General features: G+C 39.2%; 1 protein-coding gene across 1 annotated transcript in view; it reads right to left on the bottom strand.

Moving 5' to 3' along the window:
* The window catches only part of ADIPOR2 (adiponectin receptor 2), a 119961-nt gene that overhangs the window by 37099 nt on the left and 56806 nt on the right, over positions 1-26056 (bottom strand). Inside the window, exon 2 of the mRNA XM_046671466.1 lies at positions 11980-12235. Within this exon, the coding sequence (XP_046527422.1) occupies positions 11980-12150 (171 nt within the window). The 5' untranslated portion in view covers positions 12151-12235. The remainder of the gene's footprint in view (positions 1-11979; positions 12236-26056) is intronic.

Genomic DNA, 26056 nt, shown 5'->3' with positions numbered 1-26056 from the left:
TTGACAAATCTAGAGAGTTAGAACATAGTAGGCTTTAAAGTCCTCCACTTTTAGTCTTAAGTATTCCTTTTGTAGTCCAAAAATATGTAAAAAATAAATACATCTACACATGTGTCATCAGTAGACTGCAAAATGTACTCATTTAAGAAGGAATAAGCAAAGAGTTAAAGATTTTATGTAATTCTAATTGTTATTCTGCATGGGAAATCAGAAAGTTTTAAAATAATTTCAGCACACAGAAAACACACTTGGAAAAAAATTCACTTGTTTGAAACATCTTTTTACACAAAAGAGAAGGAAGTGCTTACTACACATGTCATGAATACCTTATCACCTGCTATTTACAATTTGATCTACTCCAATGTCTGGTTTCTGTTCCCACCTCTCCACCAAAATAACTCTTGCTAAATTCACCAACCAAATCCAATGGTTACTTCTCTATCCCGTTTGTCCATGACCTCTTTAGCAGATGCAAACAAATCACTGCTCCCTCCCCTCCTTCTTGAAACACTTTCTTGGCTTTTGTGATGTAATACTTTCCTAGTTTTTCCTCCTATCTCACAGGTTTCTCTTTCTTAGCTTTCTCTACTTGCTTTCTCTTGATGAAATGCCGTATGAATGATGGTGTTCTTCAGGGTGGGTCCTTCTCTTTTCCCTCTCTTCACTCTTCACCTCTTAAGTAACCATAACCATTTCAATATTTTTGAATATCATCTATATTGCTGCTACTTCCTAAATGATTATTTCCAGCACAGACCTCTCTTTGGAATTCCACACTCATACCAACTACTTTCTTGATCTATCCACTAAGATATCTCACAAGCATTTCATATTTAACATGGCCAAAAGTAAACTCTTGATCCTCTCACCTAAACCTGCTTCACCTCCAAACTCAAACTCTACTTTTTCCCGTCTCACAATATATCATACCTCCATCAATCCAGTTATTCACATCATGTCTCAGAGTCATTCTTGTTATTTCCTTCTTCCTTAACCAATCACATCCAATCCACCAGCAAATTCTTTCAAGTCTACCTTCAACACATAGCTCAAATTGATCTACCTCTAGCCAACTCCACCATCACCATCAACTCAGACTGAGTTACTCTCATGAATTTCTGTAGCAGTCTTCTGACTCATCTCCAAGTTTCCCTTCCCCACAACTGCCCCCATAATCTACTTCACATAAGAGCCAAGAAGTGATCTTTTCAGAATGCAAGTAAGAGCTTATCACCCTCCTACTTAAAATGTTCCAATGGCTTCCAATGCACTTTCTCCACATCATGGTCTCTGTAGACCTCCTCACCTAAATATTCTGTCTACCTCAACTCTTACCATCCTCCTCCTATCCACTGACCACAATTCTTAAATATGCCAAGTTCTTTTCAGACTCAAGACCTTACACACACTACTCCTGCTGGTGAAATGCCCTACACACAATCCCTCCTTTCCTCTTCCCCTGCTTTCAACCAGCCTTTACTAAGCATTCAGTTACAGGCTCACTTTTAGAAACTGTGAGAGGTATTACTTTCTTTATCACCATCAGTTCTTTAAATTGGATATGAGTATATTTCAGAATAGTTCAATGTGTACATTCTGAAAACTCGAGAACATTTCTTAATAGCAACAAATTGACAAAAATGTAGAATCCCGAGTGACGTCAGCATCATGGCAGAGTTAGTCTCTCCACACTAAGATACAACAAAACGGACATTCATCAAAACAACAGAGAACATTCACACAACATACCAGATGTCTGAGACATCCATGCAGACATACATCTGAAGATGGAGGTGCGCAAACACCCCAGGAGGCAGTGGAAGGAGATAAGGGGATCTCCTCTCCATCTCAAAAGGCAGCAACCTTGGACGCGGCGGCCAGTGTGCAACTGTGAGAGGAGAGGGGGAAAGGGCAGCCTTCCCTGGGAATGCCTTTGCTCTTGCAATTGTCTCCCAGCCTGTGGGAATGCTCCACACTGAGGAGACTAAGCAATCACAGGGGCATCTTCACCAAACCGAGCAGCCCAGGAGGGCAGAGAACAAATGCAGACATGGAGTATCGGAGAAAATGCACACAAAAGAAAGCACCACCCACACCACAGTATCTGCGTAAAGCAGCAGTGGCCAGCAGGCAAACACAGACTGGTCCTGTCAGCACAGCTTCCAAAGGACAGGCACAGCTGCCAGGGATCGCAGTGGGCTCAGAATACAGAGCTCCTGCCCCTACTCCAGTGGCAGCAGGTGGAATCTGCAACCAGATACTTGTGCCATGTGATGGCACAAGTCCAACCCATCAAAGAGCGTCAACACTCCAGACCAGGACAATGACAAGTACCCAGAAATCAATCCTAAAGTCACAGAAATTTCCACTCTAAATGACAAAGAATTCAAAATAGTTATCACAACAAAATCAGTTACACAAAACTCAGAATGACAGCTCAATGAAATCAGGAATAAAATTAATAAACAGAGGAAATTCTTCACAAAAAGAGATTGCAACTATTAAAAAAATCAAAAGTGTTGGAGAAGAAAAACACAATGGATGAGATAAAGAAGAATCTGGAGTCCTTAAATAACAGAGCTGATATTACAGAGGACAGAATTAGTAATTTAGAGACAGAAATATAGAAATGTTTCACATGAAGGAGGAGAGAGAACTAAGACTAAAAAGAAATGAAGAAATTCTCCAAAAGGCAGCTGACTCAATTACGAAATGCAACATAAGGATTATAGGTATTCCAGAGGGAAAAGAAAGGGAGAAAGGTGCAGAGAGCTTGTTCAAAGAAATAATAGCTGAGAACTTCCCAAACCTGGGGAAGGAGCTGGAATTAGAAGTAGTGAAGCTAAGAGAACATCTAATAACATCAATGTAAAAAGACCAACTACAAGGCATATAGTAGTAAAACTGAAAAAAGTCACTGACAAAGGAAAAATATCAAGGGGACCAAGGCAGAAGAGAATAATCTACAAAGGAACCCCTAGCAGGCTGTCAGTGAATTTCTCAGCAGAAACCTTACAGGCTAGGAGAGAGTGCGATGATATATTCAAAATTCTGAAAGAAAAAATTTCAGCCAAGAATACTCTTATCCAGTAAAAATATCCTTCAGATATGATGGAGAAATAAAACCTTTCCCAGATAAACAAAAGCTGATGGAGTTCATTGCGCAAGACCCCTCCCTACAAGAAATGATCAAGAAGGTCCTTATATCTGGCAAAAAAAAAAAGGGGGGCGCGGGGGAAAGTTTACAAAGCCTTGAGCAAGGAGATAAATACACAGACAAAATCAGAAAACTGCAGCTCTATATCAGAACAGGTTAGCAAACAATAACATTAAAGGTAAAGGGAAGGAAAATATAAAAAATGAATATAATCACTTCATTTTAACCACAAACTCACAACACAAAATAGAATAAGTTGTAACAATAACTTAGACAGGGAAGAGGAAAAGGATGGAACCTGATTTGACTAAGGAAATAAGAGGATATCAGAAAATAGACTATCTCATCTACGAGATCTTTTATGCAAACCTCACAGCAACCACTAAACTGAAAACTAGAACAGAGACATAAATGATAAGTAAAGCAAAACTGAGAAAATCATCACAGAATAGAGAACCACCAAACAGAATTGGCAGTTGGAAATACATGAGACAAGAAACAAGGGAAACACAGAACAACCAGAAAACAAATGATAAAATGGCAGTATTAAAGCCTCATATATCAATAATCACTCTAAATGTAAATGGACTGAATTCTCCAGTCAAAAGACCCAGTGGCAGGATGGATTAAAAAGCAAGACCCAACAATATGCTGCCTCCAGGAAACACAGCTCAGCTCTAAAGACAAACATAGGCTCAGAGTGAAGGGATGTCAGACGATACTCCAAGCTAATGGCAAACAAAAGAAAGCAGGTGTTGTCATACTTCTCTCAGACAAAGTAGACTTCAAGATAAAAAACACAATGATAGACAAACAGGGGCAGTACATAATGATAAAAGAGACACTCTATCAAGAGGACATAAAACTTATGAATATATATACACCTAACACAGGAGTGCCAAAGTACATAAAGCAACTATTAACAGACCTAAAAGGAGAAATTAATAGCAACACAATAACAGTAGGCGACATCAACATACCACTTACATCAATGGACAGATAATCCAGACAGAAAGTCAACAAGGAAATAGTGGAATTAAAAGAAAAACCAGACCAGATGTACTTAATAGATATATACAGAACACTCCAACCAAAAACAGCAGAATACACAGTCTTCTCAAGTGCACACAGAACATTTTCAAAGATAGATCATATGTTGGGAAACAAGGCAAGCCTCTATAAATTTAAGAAGATCATATCAAGCATCTTTTCCAACCACGACACCATGAAACTAGAAATTAACTACAAGAAAAAAATTGGGAAAGTGACAAATACATGGACACTAAACAACATGCTACTGAACAACCAATGGATCACTAAAGAAATCAGAGGAGAAATCAAAAAATATCTGGAGACAAATGAAAATGAAAACATACCAGACCAACTCATATGGGATACAGTAAAAGTGGTCCTAAGAGGGAAATTCATAGCAATACAGGCCCACCTTAACAGACAACAACAATCTCAAATGAGCAATCTTAAACTACACCTAACACAACGGGTAAAAGAAGAGCAAACAAAGCCCAAAGTCGGCAGAAGGAGGGAAATAATGAAAATTAGAGCAGGAATAAATGAAACCAAACCAAAACAAAACAAAACAGTAGAAAGGATCAACAAAACTAAGAGCTGGTTCTTTCTTGTTTGGTTGTTTTTGAGGAAGATTAACCCTGAGCTAACTACTGCCAATCCTCCTCTTTTTGCTGAGGAAGACTGGCCCTGAGCTAACATCCATGCCCATCTTCCTCTACTTTATACGTGGGACGCCTACCACAGCATGGCTTTTGCCAAGCAGTGCCATGTTTGCACCCAGGATCTGAACTGGCGAACCCCGGGCCACCGAGAAGCGGAATGTGAGCACTTAACCACTGTGCCACCAGGTCGGCCCCTAAGAGCTGGTTCTTTGAGAAGATAAACAAAATTGACAAACCCTTAGCCAGATTCACTAAGAAAAAAAGAGAAAGCTCAAATAAATAAAATTAGAAATGAAAGAGGAGAAATTACAATGGATATCACACAAATACAAAGGATTATAAGATAATACTATGAAAAACTATATGTCAACAAATTGGATAATCTAGAAGAAACGGATAAATTCCCAAAACTGAACCAAGGAGAAACAGAGAATCTGAATAGACCAATCACAAGTAAAGAGATTGAAACAATAATCAAAAACCTCCCCAAAAATAGAAGTCCAGGATCAGAAGGATTCTCTGGAGAACTGAACCAAGCATTCAAAGAAGATTTATTATGTATCCTTCTCAAACTATTACAAAAAATTGACAAAGACAGAACACTTCCTAACACATTTTAGGAGGCCAACATCACCCTGATCCCAAAGCCAAACAAGGACAACACATGGAAGGAAAATTACAGGCTACTATTGCTGATGAACACAGATGCAGACATCCTCAACAAAATATTGGCAAACTGAATACAGCAATACATTAAAAAGTCATACACCATGATCAAGTGGGATTTATACCAGGGACACAGGGATGGTACAACATCTGCAAAGCAATCAATATGATACTCCACATTAACAAAGTGAGGAACAAAAACCACATGGTCATCTCAATAGCTGCAAAGAAAGCATTTGACAAGATCCAACATCCAATTATGATAAAAACGCTCAATAAAATGAGTATAGAGTGAAAGTACCTCAAGATAATAAAGGCCATACATGACAAATCCACAGCCAACATCATACTCCATGAGGAAAAATCAAAAGCTACTCCTCTGAGAGCAGGAACAAGACAAGGGTGACCACTCTCACCACTCCTATTCAACATAGTACTGGAGGTTTTGGCCAGAGAAATTAGGCAAGAAAAAGACAGAAAAGGCATCCAAATTGGAAAGGAAGAAGTTAAACTCTCACTGTTTGCAGATGACATGATTTTATATATAGAAAACCCTAAAGAATCCATCAGAAAACTATTAGAAATAATCAACAACTACAGCAAAGTTACACATTACAAAATCAACTTAGAAAAATCAGTGGCATTTCTCTAATAACGAACTAACAGAAAGAGAACTCAAGAATATAATCCCATTTACAACTGCAACATAAAGAATAAAATATCTAGGAATAAATTTAACCAAGGAGGTGAAAGACCTATACAATGAAAACTGTAAGATATTATTGAAAGAAATCAACAAAGACATAAAAAAATTGAAAGATATTTCATGTATATGTATTAGAAGAATAAACATGGTTAAAATGTCCATACTCCCTAAAGCAATCTACAGAGTCAATGCAATCTCAATCAGAATCCCAATGACATTCTTCATGGAAACAGCACAAAGAATCCTAAAATTTACATGGGGCAAGAAAAGACCCCAAATAGCTAAAGCAATCTTGAGAAAAACGGACAAAGCTGGAGGCATCACAATCCCTGACTTCAAGATATACTACAGAGCTATAGTAATCAAAACAGCATGGTACTCAGTACAAAAACAGACACACAAATCAACGAACAGAACTGAAAGCTCAGAAATAAAACTACACATTTACAGACAGCTAATCTTCAACAAAGGAGCTAAAAATCTGCAATGGAGAAAGGAAAGTCTCTTCAGTAAATGGTGTTGGGAAAACTGGACAGCCACATGCAAAAGAATGAAAGTAGACCATTATCTTACACCGTACACAAAAATTAACTCAAAATCAAGACATGAAATCATAAAACTCCTAGAAGAAAATACAGGCAGTACACTCTTTGACATTGGTCTTAGAAGGTTCTTTTCGAATACCATGTCTACTCAGGCAAGGAAACAAAAGAATAAACAAATGGACCTTCATCAGACTAAAGAGCTTCTACAAGGCGAAGGAACCAAGGAACAAAACAAAAAAGACAACCCACCAACTGGGAGAAAATGTTTGCAAATCATGTATCTGACAAGACGTTAATCTGCAAAATATGTAAGAACTCACCAACTGAACAACAAAAGAACAAACAACCCAATCAAAAAATGGGCAGAGGATATGAACAGACATCTTTTCAAAGAAGATATACAGATGCCCAAAAGGCACAGGAAAGAATGTTCAACATCATTGATCATTAGGGAAACACAAACCAAATGGCTATAATCACCGAGACAAAAAACAACAAATGTTGGAAAGGATGTGGAGAAACAGGAACACTCATACACTGTTGGTGGGAATGCAAACTAGTGCAGCCATTATGGAAAACAGTATGGAGATTTCTCAAAAAATGAAAAATAGAACTACCATACAACCCAGCTATCTCACTACTGGGTATTTAGCCAAAAAACTTGAAATCAAAGATTCAAAGTTATTTATGCACCCCTATGTTCGCTACAGCATTATTCAAAATAGCTAAGACGTGGAAGCAGCCCAAGTGCTCAACGAATGATGAACGGATAAAGAAGATGTGGTATATATATACAATGGAATACTATTCAGCCATTAAAAAAAGACAAAATTGCCCCATTTGCAACATGGATGGACCGTGAGGATGTTATGTTAAGTAAAATAAGCCAGACAAAGAAAGATAAACACCATATGATTTCATTCATATATGGAAGATAAACACATGGACAAAGAGAACAGATTAGTGGTTACCAGAATGGAAAGGGGTTGGGGGGTGGGCAAAAGGGGTGAAGGAGCACATACACATGGTGACTGTCAAACAATAATGTACAACTGTAATCTCACAAGGTTATAAACTATTATGACCTCAATAAAATTTAAAAAATGTAGACTCTCATAACTGGGATGGAACACAGAAATCATCTACTGTCCCAATACTTACATGACAAAAATAAATTCAGAGAAATTAGATGATAGGTTTTCTGACCCTGTGTTCAAGAACCTGGTCAACCCTCTTCCACTTCTGTTTATTATATTTCCACTTCTTTAAGATAACCCCAGTCAGAAAAAACAATCCTAAAATTCATATGGAATGACAAAGGACCCCAAATAGTCCAAATAGTCTTGAGAAGGAACAACAAAGCTGGGGGCATCACATTTCCTGAATTCAACACATACAACAAAGCTACAGTAATCAAACAGTATGGTAGTGTTTTTAAAGACAAACATATAGACCAATGAAACACAATAGAGCCCAGAGATAAACTCATACATATTGAGTCAAATGATCCTTGGCAAGAGTGGTTAAGACTATACAATGAAGAAAGGATAGTCTCTTCAATGAACGGTTTTGGGAAAACTGGATATCCATACACAGAAGAATGAAATTGGATCCTTATCCTACACCATCCACAAAAACCAGTTCAAAACAACTTAACTCAAAAAAACTTAAATGTAAGATCTGAAACTATAAATCTCCTAGAAGAAAACATAGAAGAAAAGCTTCATAACATTGGTCTTAGCAATGATTTCTTGGATATGACACCAAAAGCACAAACAATAAAAGCAAAATTAGATAAGTGGGACTAGCCACACTAAAAAGCTCCTGAACACCAAAACAGAGTGGAAAAGTAACCTACAGAATAAGAGAAAATATCTGCAAACCATGTCATCCAGAAGTCCCTAAAAAACATTTTCCATGTCTAATGCTTTGTTTCTAAGTTGTGCTTGCCTATAGGAACCAAGGCAGAACATTGCCAGATGGCCAAATTGCAGAATCGGTCCAAACCAGAAAGGTCCCAGATGGTGACGGTGTGCCATGTGCAAAAGGAAACATGCAAAAGGTACCATGTGCAAGAATGGAAGATCTGCGGATGCCCCAAATGCCCCCTCCCCCTTCACATCCCTTAAGAATCTTGCTCACCTTCCCTTCAGAGAGTAGATGTTTTAGAGCACGACCTCTGCCTCCTCCATTCATTGATCAATGAATAAAGTTTCTGCTCTGCTCCTCCCAAGTGGGTCTCATTCTACCAGCATGAGCAGCTCAGGGCAAAGGCCCACTTGTGAGTCACCAGTCCCTTAGGGCTTGGTAACACATATATCTAATAAGGGGTTAGTATCTAAAATATATAAGTAATTCCTATAACTCGATAGCAAAAAAATAAATAACCCAATTAAAAAAAATGGACTTGAATAGACATTTTTCCAAAAACATACAAATAGCCAACAGGTATATGAAAAAGATGCACAACATCACTAACATCTGAGAAATGCAAATCAAAACTATAATGAAATACCACGTCACATCTGTTGGGATGGCCATTATCAAAAAAGAAAATATTAAGTGTTGACAAAGATGTGGAGAAATCAGAACACCTGTGCACTGTTGATGGGAATATAAAATTGTGCAGCTGCTATGGAAAGCAGTAGAGAAGTTCCTCAAAAAACTGGAAATAGGGGCCGGCTCCATGGCCGAGTGGTTAAGTTCACACGCTCCACTGCAGTGGCCCAGGGTTCGGATCCTGGGCGCGGACATGGCACCACTGGTCAGGCCACGTTGAGGCCACATCCCACATCCCACAACGAGAAGGACCTGCAACTAAGATATACAACTATGTACCGGGGGGTGGGGGGGGGGGGCGCTTGGGAAATAAAGCAGAAAAAAAAAGAAAAGAAAAGAAAAGAAAAAAAGATTGGCAACAGTTGTTAGCCCAGGTGCCAATCTTAAAAAAAAAAAAAAAAAAAAAAAACTGGAAATAGAACTACCTACCATATGACCCAGTAATCCCACTTCTGGGTATTTACCCAGAAGAACTTAAAACAGTATCTTGAAGAGATATTTGCAGCATTATTCACAATAGCCAAGAGGTGGAAACAACCTAAACGTCCATCAACGGACAAACAGATTAAGACAATGTGACATTTACATACAATGGAACGTTATTTAGCCTTAAAAAAGAAGTCTTGTCATACACTACAAGATGGACAAACCTTGAGGATATTACACTAAGTGAAATAAGGCACTTAGAAGGACAGATACTGCATGATTCCACTTATATGAGGTAAACAAACTCACAGAAGGAGAAAGTAGAATGGTGGTTGCCGGGGTGGGGTGTGGGAAAACAGGGGAGTCGCTATTCCAGTCATGCAAGATGAAATGTTCTACAATGTGCACATAGTTAACCAAAATGTACCATACACTTAAAAACTTGTTAAGAGGGTAGATTTCATGTTATGTGTTTAACACAACAAAAAGAAAAAAAATCATAACCCCAGTCACTCATCCAAATCTAGTGATAGTTCTCATTAGTTGAGTAACAGCTGCTTAGGCCTTAGTAGCAACTGAGGGAAACTCAGCTTGCTTAGCCCATATAGGGAAGTCTTAGCTGCGAGAACATATTACTGCAAAATTGCAACAAGAAAGCAAAATCCTAAATGTGGAAGGAAGTTCTTGCCCTAGGTATCTGTCCAACTTCTTTTTAAACGGTAATGCTGGTTTAAAAGCCAAGTGACACTATACTTAGTGTAGGCAAACAGTTTTTTCCAATCCTAAAAACTACTAATCTGTCCTACATATGTGTGGACACATACAAGCACAAGCACACAAATCATCTTCACTGTAACACATCCAACCAAGAGTATAAACTTGATTTATAAAATGTTACAAAGAATAAAAGAAGAAATAACATCAAATTTCTTGCCACAATAGCCTATATTGCTACAATGCTCTGGTGAAATTCTCATAAAAGGTCTGAAACGACAAGACAACCCTCTGGGGAACTCAAACTGACACCACTATTACCACACAATAAACATATGTTTTAGGATAGTAAAGATGCAGTTCCAAGTAGAGGCTTTCAAAATGCTTTTAACTACAATCCATAGTAACAAACGTACACATTATTCCTATCTATATACATATACATATCTATATAAAAGCAATTTCCCCAAGTAACATAGGGTAAATGTATATCACTACACACACGCACCTCAATATCTGTTTTGCTATTTAGCTTTTTAAACACTGCTTACAGTACCGAAATTAATTTCACAAACCACTAACAGGCACAATTTACAGTTTGAGAAACAGTGTACTAGAGGCACAACATTGAACACATGCCACCTGATTCCAATGTACCAAAGCACAGATCAAAATGTCTATGACAATGACTTTCTGATGCTGTTCACAGATATTTATACCTTTGCTCTCTAGGTATAGCTGCTTGAATAATTTAAAAACAGCTCTTTTCTCTGGGAAATGAAAGGAAAGATTAAATCTCCCTTCTGTTCCCAGAATTCTACTAACTCCAAATGTAAACGCTGGAGATAAACCATATCTGAAGAAGTAGATCCAGCATGCAATTAGAAATTCTCCAAAAATATAAACGATAACGTCATAACTAAAGCATGATTGAATTATAAATGTTATATGGTAACTACAAAAACCCATTTCCTTTCTCAAACAAGATAAAAGATTAAATACGATTTTAAGTGTCAGCAGAAAAGGCATAACAATAAAATCAAATAATCCCTAGCTAATTTAAGAATAAGAGACTTCAGGGGCTGACCCCGTGGCCGAGTGGTTAAGTTCATGCACTCCACTTCCACAGCCCAGGGTTTCGCTGGTTCGCATCCCGGGCACAGACATGGCACCGCTGGTCAGGCCATGCTGAGGCAGCTCCCACAACAGCACAATCAGAGGCACTCACAACTAGAATATACATGTACTAGGGGGCTTTGGGGAGAAGAAGAAGAAAGAAAAAGAAAAAAAAGAGATTGGCAACAGATGTTAGCTCAGGTGCCAATCTCTTAAAAGAAAAAATGAGACTTTCAAATTATCCTGAACAAAAACTTACGAGTGCTCAGGTTCCTTTTCCAAACCTCATTCTCTCTCCAGCAATGTCCCCACGCTTTTTTTTTTTTTTTTTAATATCTTCCCTCCAACTGCATCCCCATACATTTTTGTTCTACTAACCATCCTTCAACTTCAACTTACTTTTTTATGAGGGGAAGAAAGAACAGATGCCTCTAAAACAGGCTCCAAATCTCCTTGGTGGTTGTCATTATCACCTCCCTTTGTACCATCAAGTTGGTGCCCTTTTCTGAGCCTTATATCTGGCTCTGGAGTCCTGCTGCACCCCAATCGGTTTTCTGCTGTCTCATTCATGGGATATTCAAGCCTTTCTGACAAAGAGGTCTTTCTTCTGTCCCTTCTTCTTGGGAGGATGGACTTTCAGGATAGTGAGTGGACCCTAAGGAGAGAAAAAGTTTGAATTAACATATTTTAAATAAACACATTAAATGAGTGCTAGGAGATAAGATAGGTTATATTATTATACACTCAAACAATAGAATACTCAGTAGTCATTAAATCCAACCAAACAATAACGTATAAAAAACCCATATTTGCTGATAGTAAAGATTGTTAAAATCTATTTTTTTTATTTTTCTGCTGAGGAAGATTAGTCCTGAGCTAACATCGTTGCCAATCTTCCTCACTGTTGGTTATTTTTTCTGCTTGAGGAAGATTACCTTGAGCTAACATCTGTGCCAATCTTCCTCTACTTTATATGTGGGTTGCCACCAAAGCATGGCTGACGAGTGGCGTAGGTCTGCGCCCAGGATCAAATCCATGAACCTGGGCCACTGAAGCAGAGCATGCTGAGCCCAACCACTACACCACTAAAATCTACTTTTAAATGAAAGAAGCAGGATACAAGACAACATGCATAATATGTTCCCACTTGCATGTTATAAAAATATATAGTCATATATAAGTATATATGCATAGAATAATTATTGGAAAATATTCAAAACTATGCTCTTGATACAGAAGTATAGAGCCCAGGGTCTGGAATGAGAAGATTTACTTTTCATTTTGTTCTGCATGAATTTTTTTTACCATATATCATATACTATTTTTTCAATTAAAAACATACCTAACTGCAGAAAGAATATATGTGGATTTTACACATTATAGCGGGGATTTATATATCCAATCTCATTTAAATATCACAATGACACACATTATTTTTATTTCTACATCACAGGTGAGGAAACCAAAATTCACCATACTTTGTATGAAATAAATAGGACAAAGTCTCTGACTTGTTTAGCACATATTATTGGTAATGTTTTGCATTTAAATTGCTTATGTCTGAGATGTCAATATTTTTGTGTGGTTTCGAACTCTAACTAGACTACCCTGGAAGGCAAGGAACTCAGAACCAGAACATACTCCTTTTATATCCCTGTGAGTTCCCAGAAAGTGCGATGCACATAAACGTTTAATGAATACTTGATAGATTATATTTAAATGTTCTTGAGTGGTAAAAACACTTTCATAAATCATCAATATCTCTCCAAACTGGACTGCAGTATTTAAGTTTCCTAAGAATTTGATTATTTCAAGTCCTCGGCCCTCCACCTCTTAACTCATAGTACAAAAGCTTATTTTAGACATTTAGTTACCTATCCAAATAAGGTGATTATTACAGCCAATCCAACTAGAAATACTAAAACAGTAAGAAGCCAGGGTACATGTTATGCTCATAAATCCCATGAGATTCAAAGCTCTTACCGGGGCAAAGGAGGAGTAGGGTAAAGTAGGAGGGCTGGATAGCATAAAAAGAAAGTAAAAGGTATATTTAGTGGTAAACAGACTAAGAATTAGCCCAAGAATTAGAATTAGCCAACTGTTAGTATCATACATGATGTGAGTTTGCTGCAGGATTTCTCGAAGGGCTTTCAAAGTTTTCAGAGCAAGAACAAACGCAAATCTTTAAGGATCACCAAACCTGGGCATGTGCCTATCACATAAGGGCCTGAGCAAGTATATTATGATACTGAGATTATAAACTATGCTATTAATGCCCAAACTGGAAAGAGAATACAATGCTAATGATTTATATTCATTTATTTACAGCTCACAAAGCTATTTCCCACCCACCACTTCCTTTTGTTTCAGGGAAGAGGGACCTAACATTTATTGTGGATCGACAAAGTTAAATTCTGTACCAGAGAATTTACATGTGCTATCTCACATAATCCTTATATACAGCCCTCTGAAGTATTTTATCCCTCATTTAACAGATGTGGAAACTGAGGCTCAGAGATTAGGTAACTTATTCAGGTCATTAGTCTATAAAGCTGGGATTTGTACCCAGGTCTTCTTTCTGGCCCTCATGAAGTTCATGTGCTTTCTAATAGCCCCAAAAAATTAAGACTAGGAAAAAAAGATAAGAACCTGAACCCTAATGCCATTTGGTTTACACAGCAAGTAAAGTACAGAATCAGAACCATTATTCTCAAACTGTACCAAGTAGAATAAAGCTTTCTGCAAAGTAGCCTTGAAATATGAACATACTAAACTTCTCCTAAGCAAGAGCTTATGTATGAGGGAGTCTTGCTCATTTATGAGAATATAAATGGAATGCTCTATTAGAATTTTTTTTGTAATCCTCAACACAGAAAAACAAAGCAAATGACAAGAAATAAGTTTTCCCAAAGAATTTGTAAAGGATTCTCCTTAAAATAAAAAGAAATAAGAAAATCAATTTCCAGGCAAGGCTTGAGATCAATACATTCCTATCAACAATGTTTTCTAAATTTACAAGTACAACAAAAGAAGAATGAACAAAATAAGGCGCTGTAAAACCTTCAATCAAAAACATTTAATTATAGTAAGTTCAGCACACTCTGCTCTAGCAGTCGAGGTTCACAGTTTGGAATCCGGGTACAGATCTACACCACTCATCAAGCCATGCTGTGGTGGCGTCAAAATACAACACAGAGGAAGATGGGCACAGATGTCAGCTCAGGGCCACTCTTCCTCAAGCAAAAAGAGGAAGATTGGTAACAGGGTTAGCTCAGGGCCAATCTTCCTCACCAAAAAAAACCATATATATATACACTCACTACTTTACATATACTTAAGCAGGAAAGCCTACCAATATATTTTAGAGTTTCAACAATAAAAGTGTAGAAAGCAAGCATTTATGTCAACCCTCAGGTTCCCCAAAGATTTAACAAAATACCCCAATACTAGAACAGTTAAGAGAACTGTCATTTACTATATATTCTTGCTTAGTTATATCTACCTAATGATAAAATGAATTCCTACTAGGATGCCATGACTTGAAACCAAAAGCAATCAATTCTATGCCACAACTAGAAGGACCTGCAACTAAGATATACAACTATGGGGGGGGGGGGGGGATAAAGCAGGAAAAAAAGAAGATTGGCAACAGTTGTTAGCTCAGGTGCCAATCATTAAAAAAAAAAAAAAAGCAATCGATTCTAATAGTGTAAGGTAAAGTTAGAGGTAAAGTAAAGGTGTCCTTTATCACCACCATTATTTAATTCTCTCCTGGAGATTTTATAGAATTAAACAAGAAAAAATGAGGAATATACAACTATAACTATTTATAGATTATATGACACTTTAGCTATAAAACCCAAAAGAACTGAAAAAAATAATTAAAAAATTCATCAAAGTGATTGGATATAAAATTAATACATAGATATCAATAGCCTTCATCCTAGAAGTCCACAATATTTGGTTATTATGGAAGAAACTAATATATCATAATAGAAAAAAAGATACAATACTTCAAAACAAATCTTAAAATGCTACTGAAGATCTACAAAAATTCCTAGGACTAATAAGTGAGTTCAGCAAGGTCAACAGAATATCAACACAACTATTAATCATATTTCTATATGCTAAAAATAAACTTTTGGAAACTGAAATTTAAAACAGTATCATTTAGAATTAGTCCAAAGAAATTTAAATACGTAAGTATACACTTAACAAAATACGTACACAATCTGTTTGCTGAAAATTACAAAATGCTGCTGAAAGAAATCAAAGATCTAAACAAACAGCAACATATCATCTTCATGGACTGGAAGACTCAATACAGTGAAGACGTCAAGTCTCCCCAAATTGTGCGATAGGTTTAATGCAATTCCCATCAAGATCCTAGCAAGGATTTTTGTAGCTAGAGACTAGCTTCTTCTAAAATTTATATTGAAGGCACAGGCCCTAGAATAGCTGAAACAATCTTTAAAAATAACAAGTGGAAAGAATCCCTCTAATATGAAGACCCACTATATAGCTACAACAGTCAAGACAGCGTGGTCCTGGCAGAGGAGAAGACACATAGATTGACAGAACAGAATAGAGAACCAAAAAAAGACACACTAATATGCCCAACTCTTATTTTATAACAGGCAAAAGCACTTCAATGGAAGCAGGATAGCCTTTTGAACAAATGGTGATAGAACAACTGAAAATCCATAGGCCAAAAAAAAAAGAAGTTCCACCTAAACCTCACACCTTATACGAAAAGTAACTCAAAATGGATCATGGACTTAAATGTAAAATGCAAAATAAAACTTTTATAAAAAACATAGGAGAAAATCTTCAGGATCTAGAGCTATGCAAAGAATATTGAGACTTGACACCAAAAGCATAATCCACAGTAGGAAAAAACGATAAAACAGACTTCACCATATTAAGAAGTTGAAAAGACAAGTTGCAGACTGAGAGAAAATATTTGTAAATCACATATCCAACAAAAGACTATTACCTAAACTATATAAAGGACTTTCAAAATTCAATAGTACAAAAACTAATACTCTAAGGGCTGGCCAGGTGGCCTAGCTTAGTTAAGTTCACGCACTCTCCTTCAGCAGCCCTAGGTGCACCAACCTATGCACCACTCACCAAGCCATGCTGTGGCAGGCATCCTGCATATAAAACAGAGGAAGATGGGCACAGATATTAGCTCAGGGCCAATCTTCCTCAGCAAAAAAGAGGAAGATAAGTGGCAGATGTTAGCTCAGGGTTAATCTTCCTCAAAAACTTTTTAAATAAATAAGCTAACACTCCAACTAGAAAAAAGACAATATGAACAGACATTTCACCAAAGAGGATACACAGATGGCAAATAATCACAAGAAAAGATGTTCAATATCATTAGCCATTAGGGAAATGAAAATTAAGACCACAATGAGCTACCACTACAAACCTAATCAGAACAGCTAACATAAACAACAGCAACAACAGAATGACTTCTGGCATGATAGCGTGAGGAGCTCTGCAGACCTGCTCCCCAATGAAAATGATGAAAACTATTTTAAAAACCTCCAATAAAAGCCTCCAGAGGGGCCGGCACCATGGCCAAGTGGTTAAAGTTCCCCGCACTCCACTTCAGCAGCCCAGGGTCACAGGTTCAGATCCCAGGGGCAGATCTGCTCCACTCATCAGCCACGCTGTGGAGGCATCCCGCACACAAAATAGAGGAACACTGGCACAGATGTTAGCTCAGCACAGATGTTAGCTAATCTTCTTCAAGCAAAAACAGAGGATGACTGACAACGGATGTTAGCTTAGGGTGAATCTTTCTCACCAAAAAGAAACCCTCCCTAGAAACAGTTCTAAAGGCAACAAATAAAGAAACAACCGGGAATATCTACAAAAATTCACTAAGAAAATAAAGTGACTGTGGTATCTGAACCAAGATGCCTCTCTTCTTCCCAGCCCCCTCCCAACTCAGGAGCAGAGACTCTACTCCAGACCCTTGCAGTCAAAAACACAGGGCTCCCTCTGCCCCCAGCACCCAGATGGAGGGGTTTCTTCCCCAGAGGAACAGGACATCAGTATTTCTCATCCTGCCTCAGCCACCTGTTGCTGAGGCTTAAGTCTCAGATAAGTAGGTTTAGAAGTAGGGGGTCCTTTCTTCCTACCAGCCCCACTTGTGGAACTGAGGCACTACCTTGACCATGGTATGCTGAGAATACCAGGGCACTGATCATTTTTGATCCGGCTCATGAGGTAGTAGTTCTACACCAGGAAAAGCCAGAGGACTCGAGGCCACTGCCCACTGCCCCACCAAGCACTGATCTAATGTGGGGCTGTCACTCAGAGAGAACTTGCTTTTGTCCCCATCCTCTTATCCCTAGAGCCCTGGTTCAGAGATTTTGCCTGGGAGGAGACAGGGCCTAATCTCTTCTCAAAGGACCAACCTTTATTTGCAACACAGGGTGAAGAAGTTCAAGCCTAATGGCTTTCTACAGAACGATGGAAGTTGTGCTGAAAGGCAAATGGGTGGAGAAAGAAGATACAGGCCAAACTACAGGCAGGTTAGTTTGCAGAAGATGACCAGGGAATAAGACAGCTGGGAGGAACCCTCCTGTTGGCAGAACAAAAATTAAACACTAACCTCAGAAACTATTCCTTCAAAGGAACCAGAATTTGATGGGATTCATCTGTAGAACAATTTATAGGGCAGGGCTTTCTTAAAATCAATAGCAAAATCAGCTGGCCATTAGTGGCAATTAGTGTAGTCAGGGCAAGAGAGCAAGAGAGCCCAATCAAAAATACTATCATCCCAGAGTAACTGTCAGCATATCCAAAACTACATCTCCCTAAGGAACAATATCAGAAGCCGAACACTGGAGAGGAACACACTTTACTAAAACAATCCAGTCAGTCACTGAACAAATTAACAAGCAAATAACAGTAAGAAGCCTGGGGGGGGGGGGGGGGGGGGGAGGCCTCAGTACCCATGATAGCGGCTCACCAGGAGATTGACAAAAGGGAAGCCACATTGTAGACAAGAAACCGTATTCTAACTTTAAATGACCTGTGATTAACCCAGACATGCTCTGTAGATTTTATAGCCCCTCTCAGCTGCTATAAATTGATAACTTTGTTCTTTTGAGTTCCTTAGGAATGTGATGACCCCTGGGCAAAGTCCATGCTGACAGCCATCATCAAGGACAATTGAGAGATCAGGTATAGGTCTCTGATGCACATCCAGCAAAACAAAGGACTATCAGGAACTAAGATCAGATGTCTACCCGCACTGGGAGAGCAGATGCCTCCCCTACCCGAGACCAGCCCCCTATTTAGGAGGCATGCCAACAAACAGGAAAGTATATCCATACACCGGAAAAAAACAGGCAACAAGGTGATTAAAAGGTATAAACTTTCGCATATAAGATAAGTAAGGCCTGGAGATGCACGGTACAGCATAGGGACTATAGTTAATAATACTGTGTTGTGTGATGTGGATTAAGGCTGCCCCAGCTAGAGAAGCCCAAGGTGACCTGGCCTACATGCCAAACTATACGACCCAGTGGACTTTTTTTATGGTATGAATTAGGACTGCCCCAGGGAGAGAAGCCCAGGGCATCCTCACCTACATGCCGATCTATATGGCCAGATTCGTATCTAAAGTTATATGACCGCACAATAACCAGACCCCATCTGCACTGAAATCATTTAATGACTTTTTACATCATCTTTTCTTTTCTCCAGTAAAAATAAGTCACGTACCCATGCCTTATAAAATTAGCCCTAACCCTCAACTCGGGGCAGCAGCAGGAGCTCTGACTGCCCGTGGGTCCTGTCCCCACGCACCAGCTGTGCCTGCCCATGGGTCCTGTCCCCATGCCAGCGGGGGCAGCAGAAGCGGCGGCAGCAGAAGCTCTGACTGCCCATGGGTCCTATCCCCATGCTATTCTATTCTCTAAATAAAAGAGCACTACTGCCAGATCTTAAGAGTCTAAGAAATCTTTCTTTTCACCCTCGGCTCACCGACCCCGCATCATTTCGTACTTGAAAGTTGCTAGGAGAGTAGATCTTAAAAGTTCTCACGACAAAGAAAAAAACTTGTAATAGCAACAGATTTTCACATATTAAGGTTATATAGGGTATCTTCTGGTTCAAAGCTAATTCGGCTTGAACTAAAGAAGGCTGACTTACGGCCTCTCAAACATACATTGTGCATCTATCTGCCCTAACCATTAAAGAATATACTCCCTTGGAAACGCATACTTCCCCTCATACACCCTATGGCCCTATCAGTAAGGCTCATACTAGTCCATTTCCAACATCAGGGTCATGTTGACCTACTAATTTGCAACTCAATACCTCTTTGAAACTTTGATGAATATGTATCCTGCACATGTTTAATGTGTGTCCTCTGTTCTAAAAAGGTGTAAGACTGTACTGAAAACCATGCTTCTCCAGAACACTTTCTTCCTTTGTGGAAATTGCCTTCCCAGGTTATAATCCTCACCCTGGCTCATGTAAAACTCACCTTATCTCTCTTATCTACAGAATGGTAATTGGTTATTTTGTGCCGACAGTAACTGTGTAGAAAAAAAAAAGGCAACAGAAAATACCCCTGAGAGAGACCAATGTCAGTTCTATCAGAAAAAGACTTTAAAGTAGCCATTATAAATAGGTTCACACCTGTGAAGGAAGCCAGTCATAAAATAAGTCACAGGGATGTAATGTATACCAAAGGGAATATAGTCTATAACATCATAACAACTTTGTATGGTGACAGATGGTAACTAGACACATCATAGTGATCATTTTGTAATGCCTAAAAATATTGAATCACTATGTTGTACACCTGAAACTAACAATTCTGTATGATACACTACTACAATTTAAAAAAAAGAGGCAAAGGAAGGCATGATAATGTCACATCAGATTGAGAATATCAATAAAGACAGAGAAATTAGAAAAAAAACTAAATGGAAATTATGGAGTTGGAAAGTAGAATACCTAAAATTTAAAAATCATTAGAAGGGCTCAACAGTAGAACTGCAGAAGAAAAAATAATCAAACTTTGAGAGAGACTGAAAAGAGATTATGCAAGCCACAAAAGAGAGTAAAAACAAGGAAGTAAAATGATGACTCTCAGACGTATGTGGGAAATCATTAATTACACCAACATGTGCATAATGGAAGTAGCAAGAGCAGAGGAAAGAGTAGAAAGAGATATTTAAAGAAATAACATTGTTGTATGGTTCGGCTCCAAAATTTATTTGGTTCCTTTCAATACTTTCTCTGTGTTAAAACAGTAATTTTGTTCATGTATCATTTTCCTGATTTCCTTTAGTTCTTTGAACATATTTAAGACAGTTCTTTTTTTTTTTTTAAAGATTGGCACCTGAGCTAACAACTGTTCCCAATCTTTTTTTTTCCTTCTTCTTTTTCTCCCCAAAGCCCCTCTGTAGATAGTTGTATATTTTAGTTGTGGGTCCTTCTAGTTGTGGCATGTGGGACACCGCCTCAGCATGGCCTGATGAGCAATGCCATGTCTGCACCCAGGATCCAAACTGGCGAAACCCTGGGCCTTGGTTTTTTCCAACTTCCTCATATACACACCTGCATCTCAACATCTTAATTTCCCAAAGAGTCTCACCCCATCTTCTCTTAGGGCCTTAGATGGGCTATTGCTTGCCTGTAATCACTTGCCCCAGGCGTCTACAGGTCTCTAATACCCCTGCACCTTTTATGAGCCATGCCTGCCACTTTCTGCCACTTCTCCCAGCCTAAGATTCATGTTCTGCTACTAATACCCAACTGAGCCTGAACCCCAGTTAGGCAAAACAGAGACTAGTCCTTTAATCAAACCCCAGACAGGTTAGACTATCGCAAGTAGGGTCTGCTCAGCTCCCTCTGATTCGAAGTAAATGGCAACTGGGCTGCAGTCTCCTCCAAACCCGGATCCTGCCACTCCAGGGACAGGATAGGCCAAGTCAAAACATGACTCAAGAAAGTGACGTCAGCAACATGGCGGAGTGAGCGGTTTTCTTTGTCTCTCCCCCTTCGAACTACAACTAAATGGACATTCATCAATCAACAGAGGATACTCACACAGCACCTCAGGATGCCTAAGAGACCCACACTGCTATACATCAGAAGATGGATGGATTATCCCCGGGGAGGAGGTGGAGATAGGTGAGAACTCTCCAGCCCCCAGACAGCTCAGTATGGCAAGCGACTGCTCTCCTAGCTGAAGGCCTCATAGCAGCACCCTGGCCCTGAGGGTGGGCATGGCCCTCGGTGCAACTGTGGAAACAACTGCAGCCCTGAGCCCCCCATGATTGCTCTTTGGTCCAGTGAGAAAATCCACAGTCCCACCATGGCCCCAGGGAGAGACTCAGCTCAGCCCTAGTGAAGAGGACCTGCCTACCAAGCACACAGGCTGGTGAGACCCAGGAGCAGACACAGCACAGCTGCGAGTCCAGGAGAACAAACCCCCAGATGCCTAAAATGCCATAGCTCTGCGATGGTTTGGATGGGGCAAGTGAGATGCAAAGGGACTGTGGGAGAAGGTGGTGACAACCCTGAGCTGCAGTGTGATCACTCCCAGATCCAGTGGGAAAGTCCACATTCCCACTGCGGCCCCAGGGAGTGACTCAGGCTCCATCCCAGTGGGGAGGCCCCACACACCAAGCACAAAGGCTAGTGTGACCTAGGAACAGACGAGGGTGTACCTGCAGCCCAGGCAAAAGTGGCCCCAGCTACCACAAATGTGCATGGTATCACAGCAGCCCTGAAAGGGCAGTACAACTGGCGGGACTATGGGAGCAGATGGCAGAAGCCCTGAGCCCCTGTGTGGATCACTCTCTCGACTAGTGGGGGAATTGACAATCCCATCATGGTCCCACGGAGTGGCACAGGCTCAGATCCAGTGGGGAGGCCCCACCCACTAAGGGCAACAGCTAGTGCAACCAAGGACCAGACGGTGGCCAAGCTGCGAGTCCAGGCAAACAAGTTCCCAGCTGCCTCGAAAACCCATAACACAGCTACAGTCCCTAACGGGGCAGCGCATCTAGGCCAGTCAGTGGGAGAAGGCGGCAGCAACACAGAGCCCCCGTGTGATTGTTCCTACACTTGGTGGGAGACCCCACAGGGCAATTGTGATCCCAAGGAGTGGAAGAGGCTCAGCTGATGGAGATCCTGGTGCACACAGATTACGCAGCTCCTGTCCCATCCCCTCAGTGTCACCAAGTGGAAGCTGTCACCAAATTCTATCTCTATGCGAAGGCACAAACCCACATCATCAAACAGTATGAAAAAATATATTAAATCTCCAGAACAGAAGGAAAATGACAGTGGCCCAGAAATCAATGATGAGGACACAGAAATCTATAAGCTAAATGGCAAAGAATTCAAAATAGCTATCATTTAAAAACTCAGAGTTAAAAGAGAACACAAGTTCAACAGCTATATAACAAAAGAGCTCAAAACTATAAAAGAACCAATAAGAAATGTTGGAGATGAAAAACACAATGGATGAGATAAAGAAAAATCTGGACTCCCTGAACAGTAGTAGGGCTGATATTATGGAGGACAGAATTAGCAGTCTGGAGGACAGGAGTATAGAAATGCTTCAGATACAGGAGGAAAGAGAATTAAGACTGAAAAGAAATGAAGAAACTCTCTGAGAACTATCTGACTCAATTAGGAAATGTAACATAAGGATTATAGGTATCCAAGAGGGAGAAGAGAGGAGAATGGAGCAGAAACCATGTTAAAAGAAATAATAGCTAAGAACTTCCCATACCTGGGGAGATAGCTAGAAATCCATGTGACAGAAGCAAAGAGATCTCCAAACTTTACCAATGTAAAAAGACTAACTCCAAGGCATATAGTGGTAACGCTGGTAAAAGTCAAGGACAAAGAAAAAGTGTTAGGGGCAGCAAGGATGAAGAACATAACCTACAAAGGAACACCTATCAGGTTGTCAGGGGTTTTCTCAGCAGAAACCTTACAAGTTAGGAAAGAGTGGAATGATATATTCAAAATTCTGAAAGACAAAAGCTTTCAGCCAGGAACACTCTATCCAGCAAATATATCCTTCAAATATGATGGAGAAATAAAAACTTTTCCAGATAAACAACAGTTAAGGGAGTTCATTGCCAAAAAACTCAGCCTACAAGAAATCCTCAAGAAGGCCCTCATACATGGGGAAAAAAAAAGAGAGAGAAAGGGGTTACAAAACCCAGAGCAAGGAGTTAAGTAGAAACACAAAATCAGAAAATTGCAGCCCTCCAAAAGAACAGTTTAGCAAATACTTAATTATAACATTAAAGATAAATGGAAGGAAAACACCAAGAATAAATATAATCTTGTCATTTTAACACATACTCACAAGATGAAATAAGATGTCACAATGACAATTTAGAAGAGGAAGAGGAAACGGATGGAACAGGCTTAGTCTAAGAACATAACAGGCTATCAAAAAATGGACTATCTCATCTATAATTTTTCTTTAGTTTTGTTTTGTTTGAGGCAGACTAGCCCTGAGCTAACTACTGCCAATCCTCTGCTTTTTGCTGAGGAAGACTGGCGCTGAGCTACCAACCATGCCCATCTTCCTCTACTTTGTACATGGGACACCTACCACAGCATGGCTTTTGCCAAGCAGTGCCATGTCCACACCCAGGATCTGAACCGGCGAACCCCAGGCTGCCAAGAAGCGGAATGTGTAAACTTACCCACTGTGCCACTGGACCGGCCCCTCATCTATAATGTTTTATACAAGCCACATGGTAACCACTAACCAAATAATTAGAACAGAAACACAAGTTATAAATAAGGGGAAAACTAAGAAAACCAGCATAGAAAACTACCTAACTGAACTAGTAGTCCAAAATACATCGGATGAGAAACAAAGGAAATGGAGGAGAACCGGAAAACGCGCAATAAAATGGCAGTATTAGGCCCTCATATGTCAATAATCACTCTAAACGTAAATGGATTGAATTCTCCAATCAAAAGACACAGAGTGGCAAGAGGATTAAAAAAACAAGACCCAAAAATATGCTGCCTCCTGGAAACACATCTCAGCCCCAAAGACAAACATAGACTCAGAGTGAAAAGACGGAAGACAATACTCCAAGCTATTGGTGAATAAAAGAAAGCAGGTGTCATCATACTCATATCAGACAAAGTAGACCTCAAGACAAAAAAAGGTAAAGACAGACAGAGATAGCATAAAATGATAAAAGGGACACTCCACCAAGATGACGTAACACTTATAAACATATATGCATCCAACACAGGAGCACCAATGTACATAAAGCAACTATTAACAAATCTAATAGGAGATATTAACAACAATACAATAGTAATAAGGGACCTCAGCACCCCACTTACACCAATGGAGAGATCATCCAGACAGAAGTCAACAAGGAAATTATAGAATTAAATGAAAACCTAGACCAGATGGACTTAATAGACATATATAGAACACTCCATCCAAAAAAAGCAGGTTACACATTCTTCTCAACTGCGCATGGAACATTCTCAAGAACAGATCATATGTTGGGAAACAAAGCAAGCCTCTATAAATTTAAGAAGACTGAAATAATATCAAGCATCTTTTCCAACAATAATGCTATGAAACTAGAAATCAATTACAAGAAAAATCTGGGAAAGGAGCAAAGATGTGGAGCTTAAACAACATGCTACTGAACAACCAATGGATCAGTGAAGAAATAAAAGGAGAAATCAAACATTATCTGGAGACAAGTGAAAATGAAAACACACCATACCAACTCATTCAGGATGCAGCAAAAGTGGTCCTAAGAAGGAAATTCATTGCAATACAGGCTCACATCAACAAACAAGAATAATCTCAAATAAGCAATCTCAAACCACACCTAACAGAATTGGAAAAAGAAGAACAAACGAAGCCCAAAGTCAGTAGAAGGAGAGAAATAATAAAACTTAAGGCAGAAATAAATGAAATTGAAACAAAAGACAGTATAAAGGATCAATGAAACCAAGAGCTGGTTCTTAAAAAGATAAACAAAATTGACAAACCCTTAGCCAGATTCACTAAGAAAAAAAAAGAAAGCTCAAATAAATAAAATTAGAAATGAAAGAGGAGAAATTACAATGGATACCACAGAAATACAAAGGATTGTAAGAGAATACTATGAAAAACTATATGTCAACAAATTGGACAATCTAGAAGAAATGGATAAATTCCCAAAACTGAACCAAGAAGAAAGAGAGAATCTGAATAGACCAATCACAAGTAAAGAGATTGAAATAATAATCAAAAACCTCCCCAAAAATAAAAGTCCAGGACCAGACAGCTTCTCTGGAGAATGCTACCCAAGATTCGAAGAAGACTTAATACCTATCCTTCTCAAACTCTTGCAGAAAATTGAGGAAGACGGAACACTTCCTAACACATTCTACAAGGCCAAAATCACCCTTATCCCAAAGCCAAACAAGGAGAACA

The sequence above is a fragment of the Equus quagga genome, chromosome 1, assembly GCF_021613505.1.
Source record: "Equus quagga isolate Etosha38 chromosome 1, UCLA_HA_Equagga_1.0, whole genome shotgun sequence".
NCBI lineage: Eukaryota > Metazoa > Chordata > Mammalia > Perissodactyla > Equidae > Equus > Equus quagga.
This window is presented reverse-complemented; position numbering and strand designations above follow the sequence as displayed.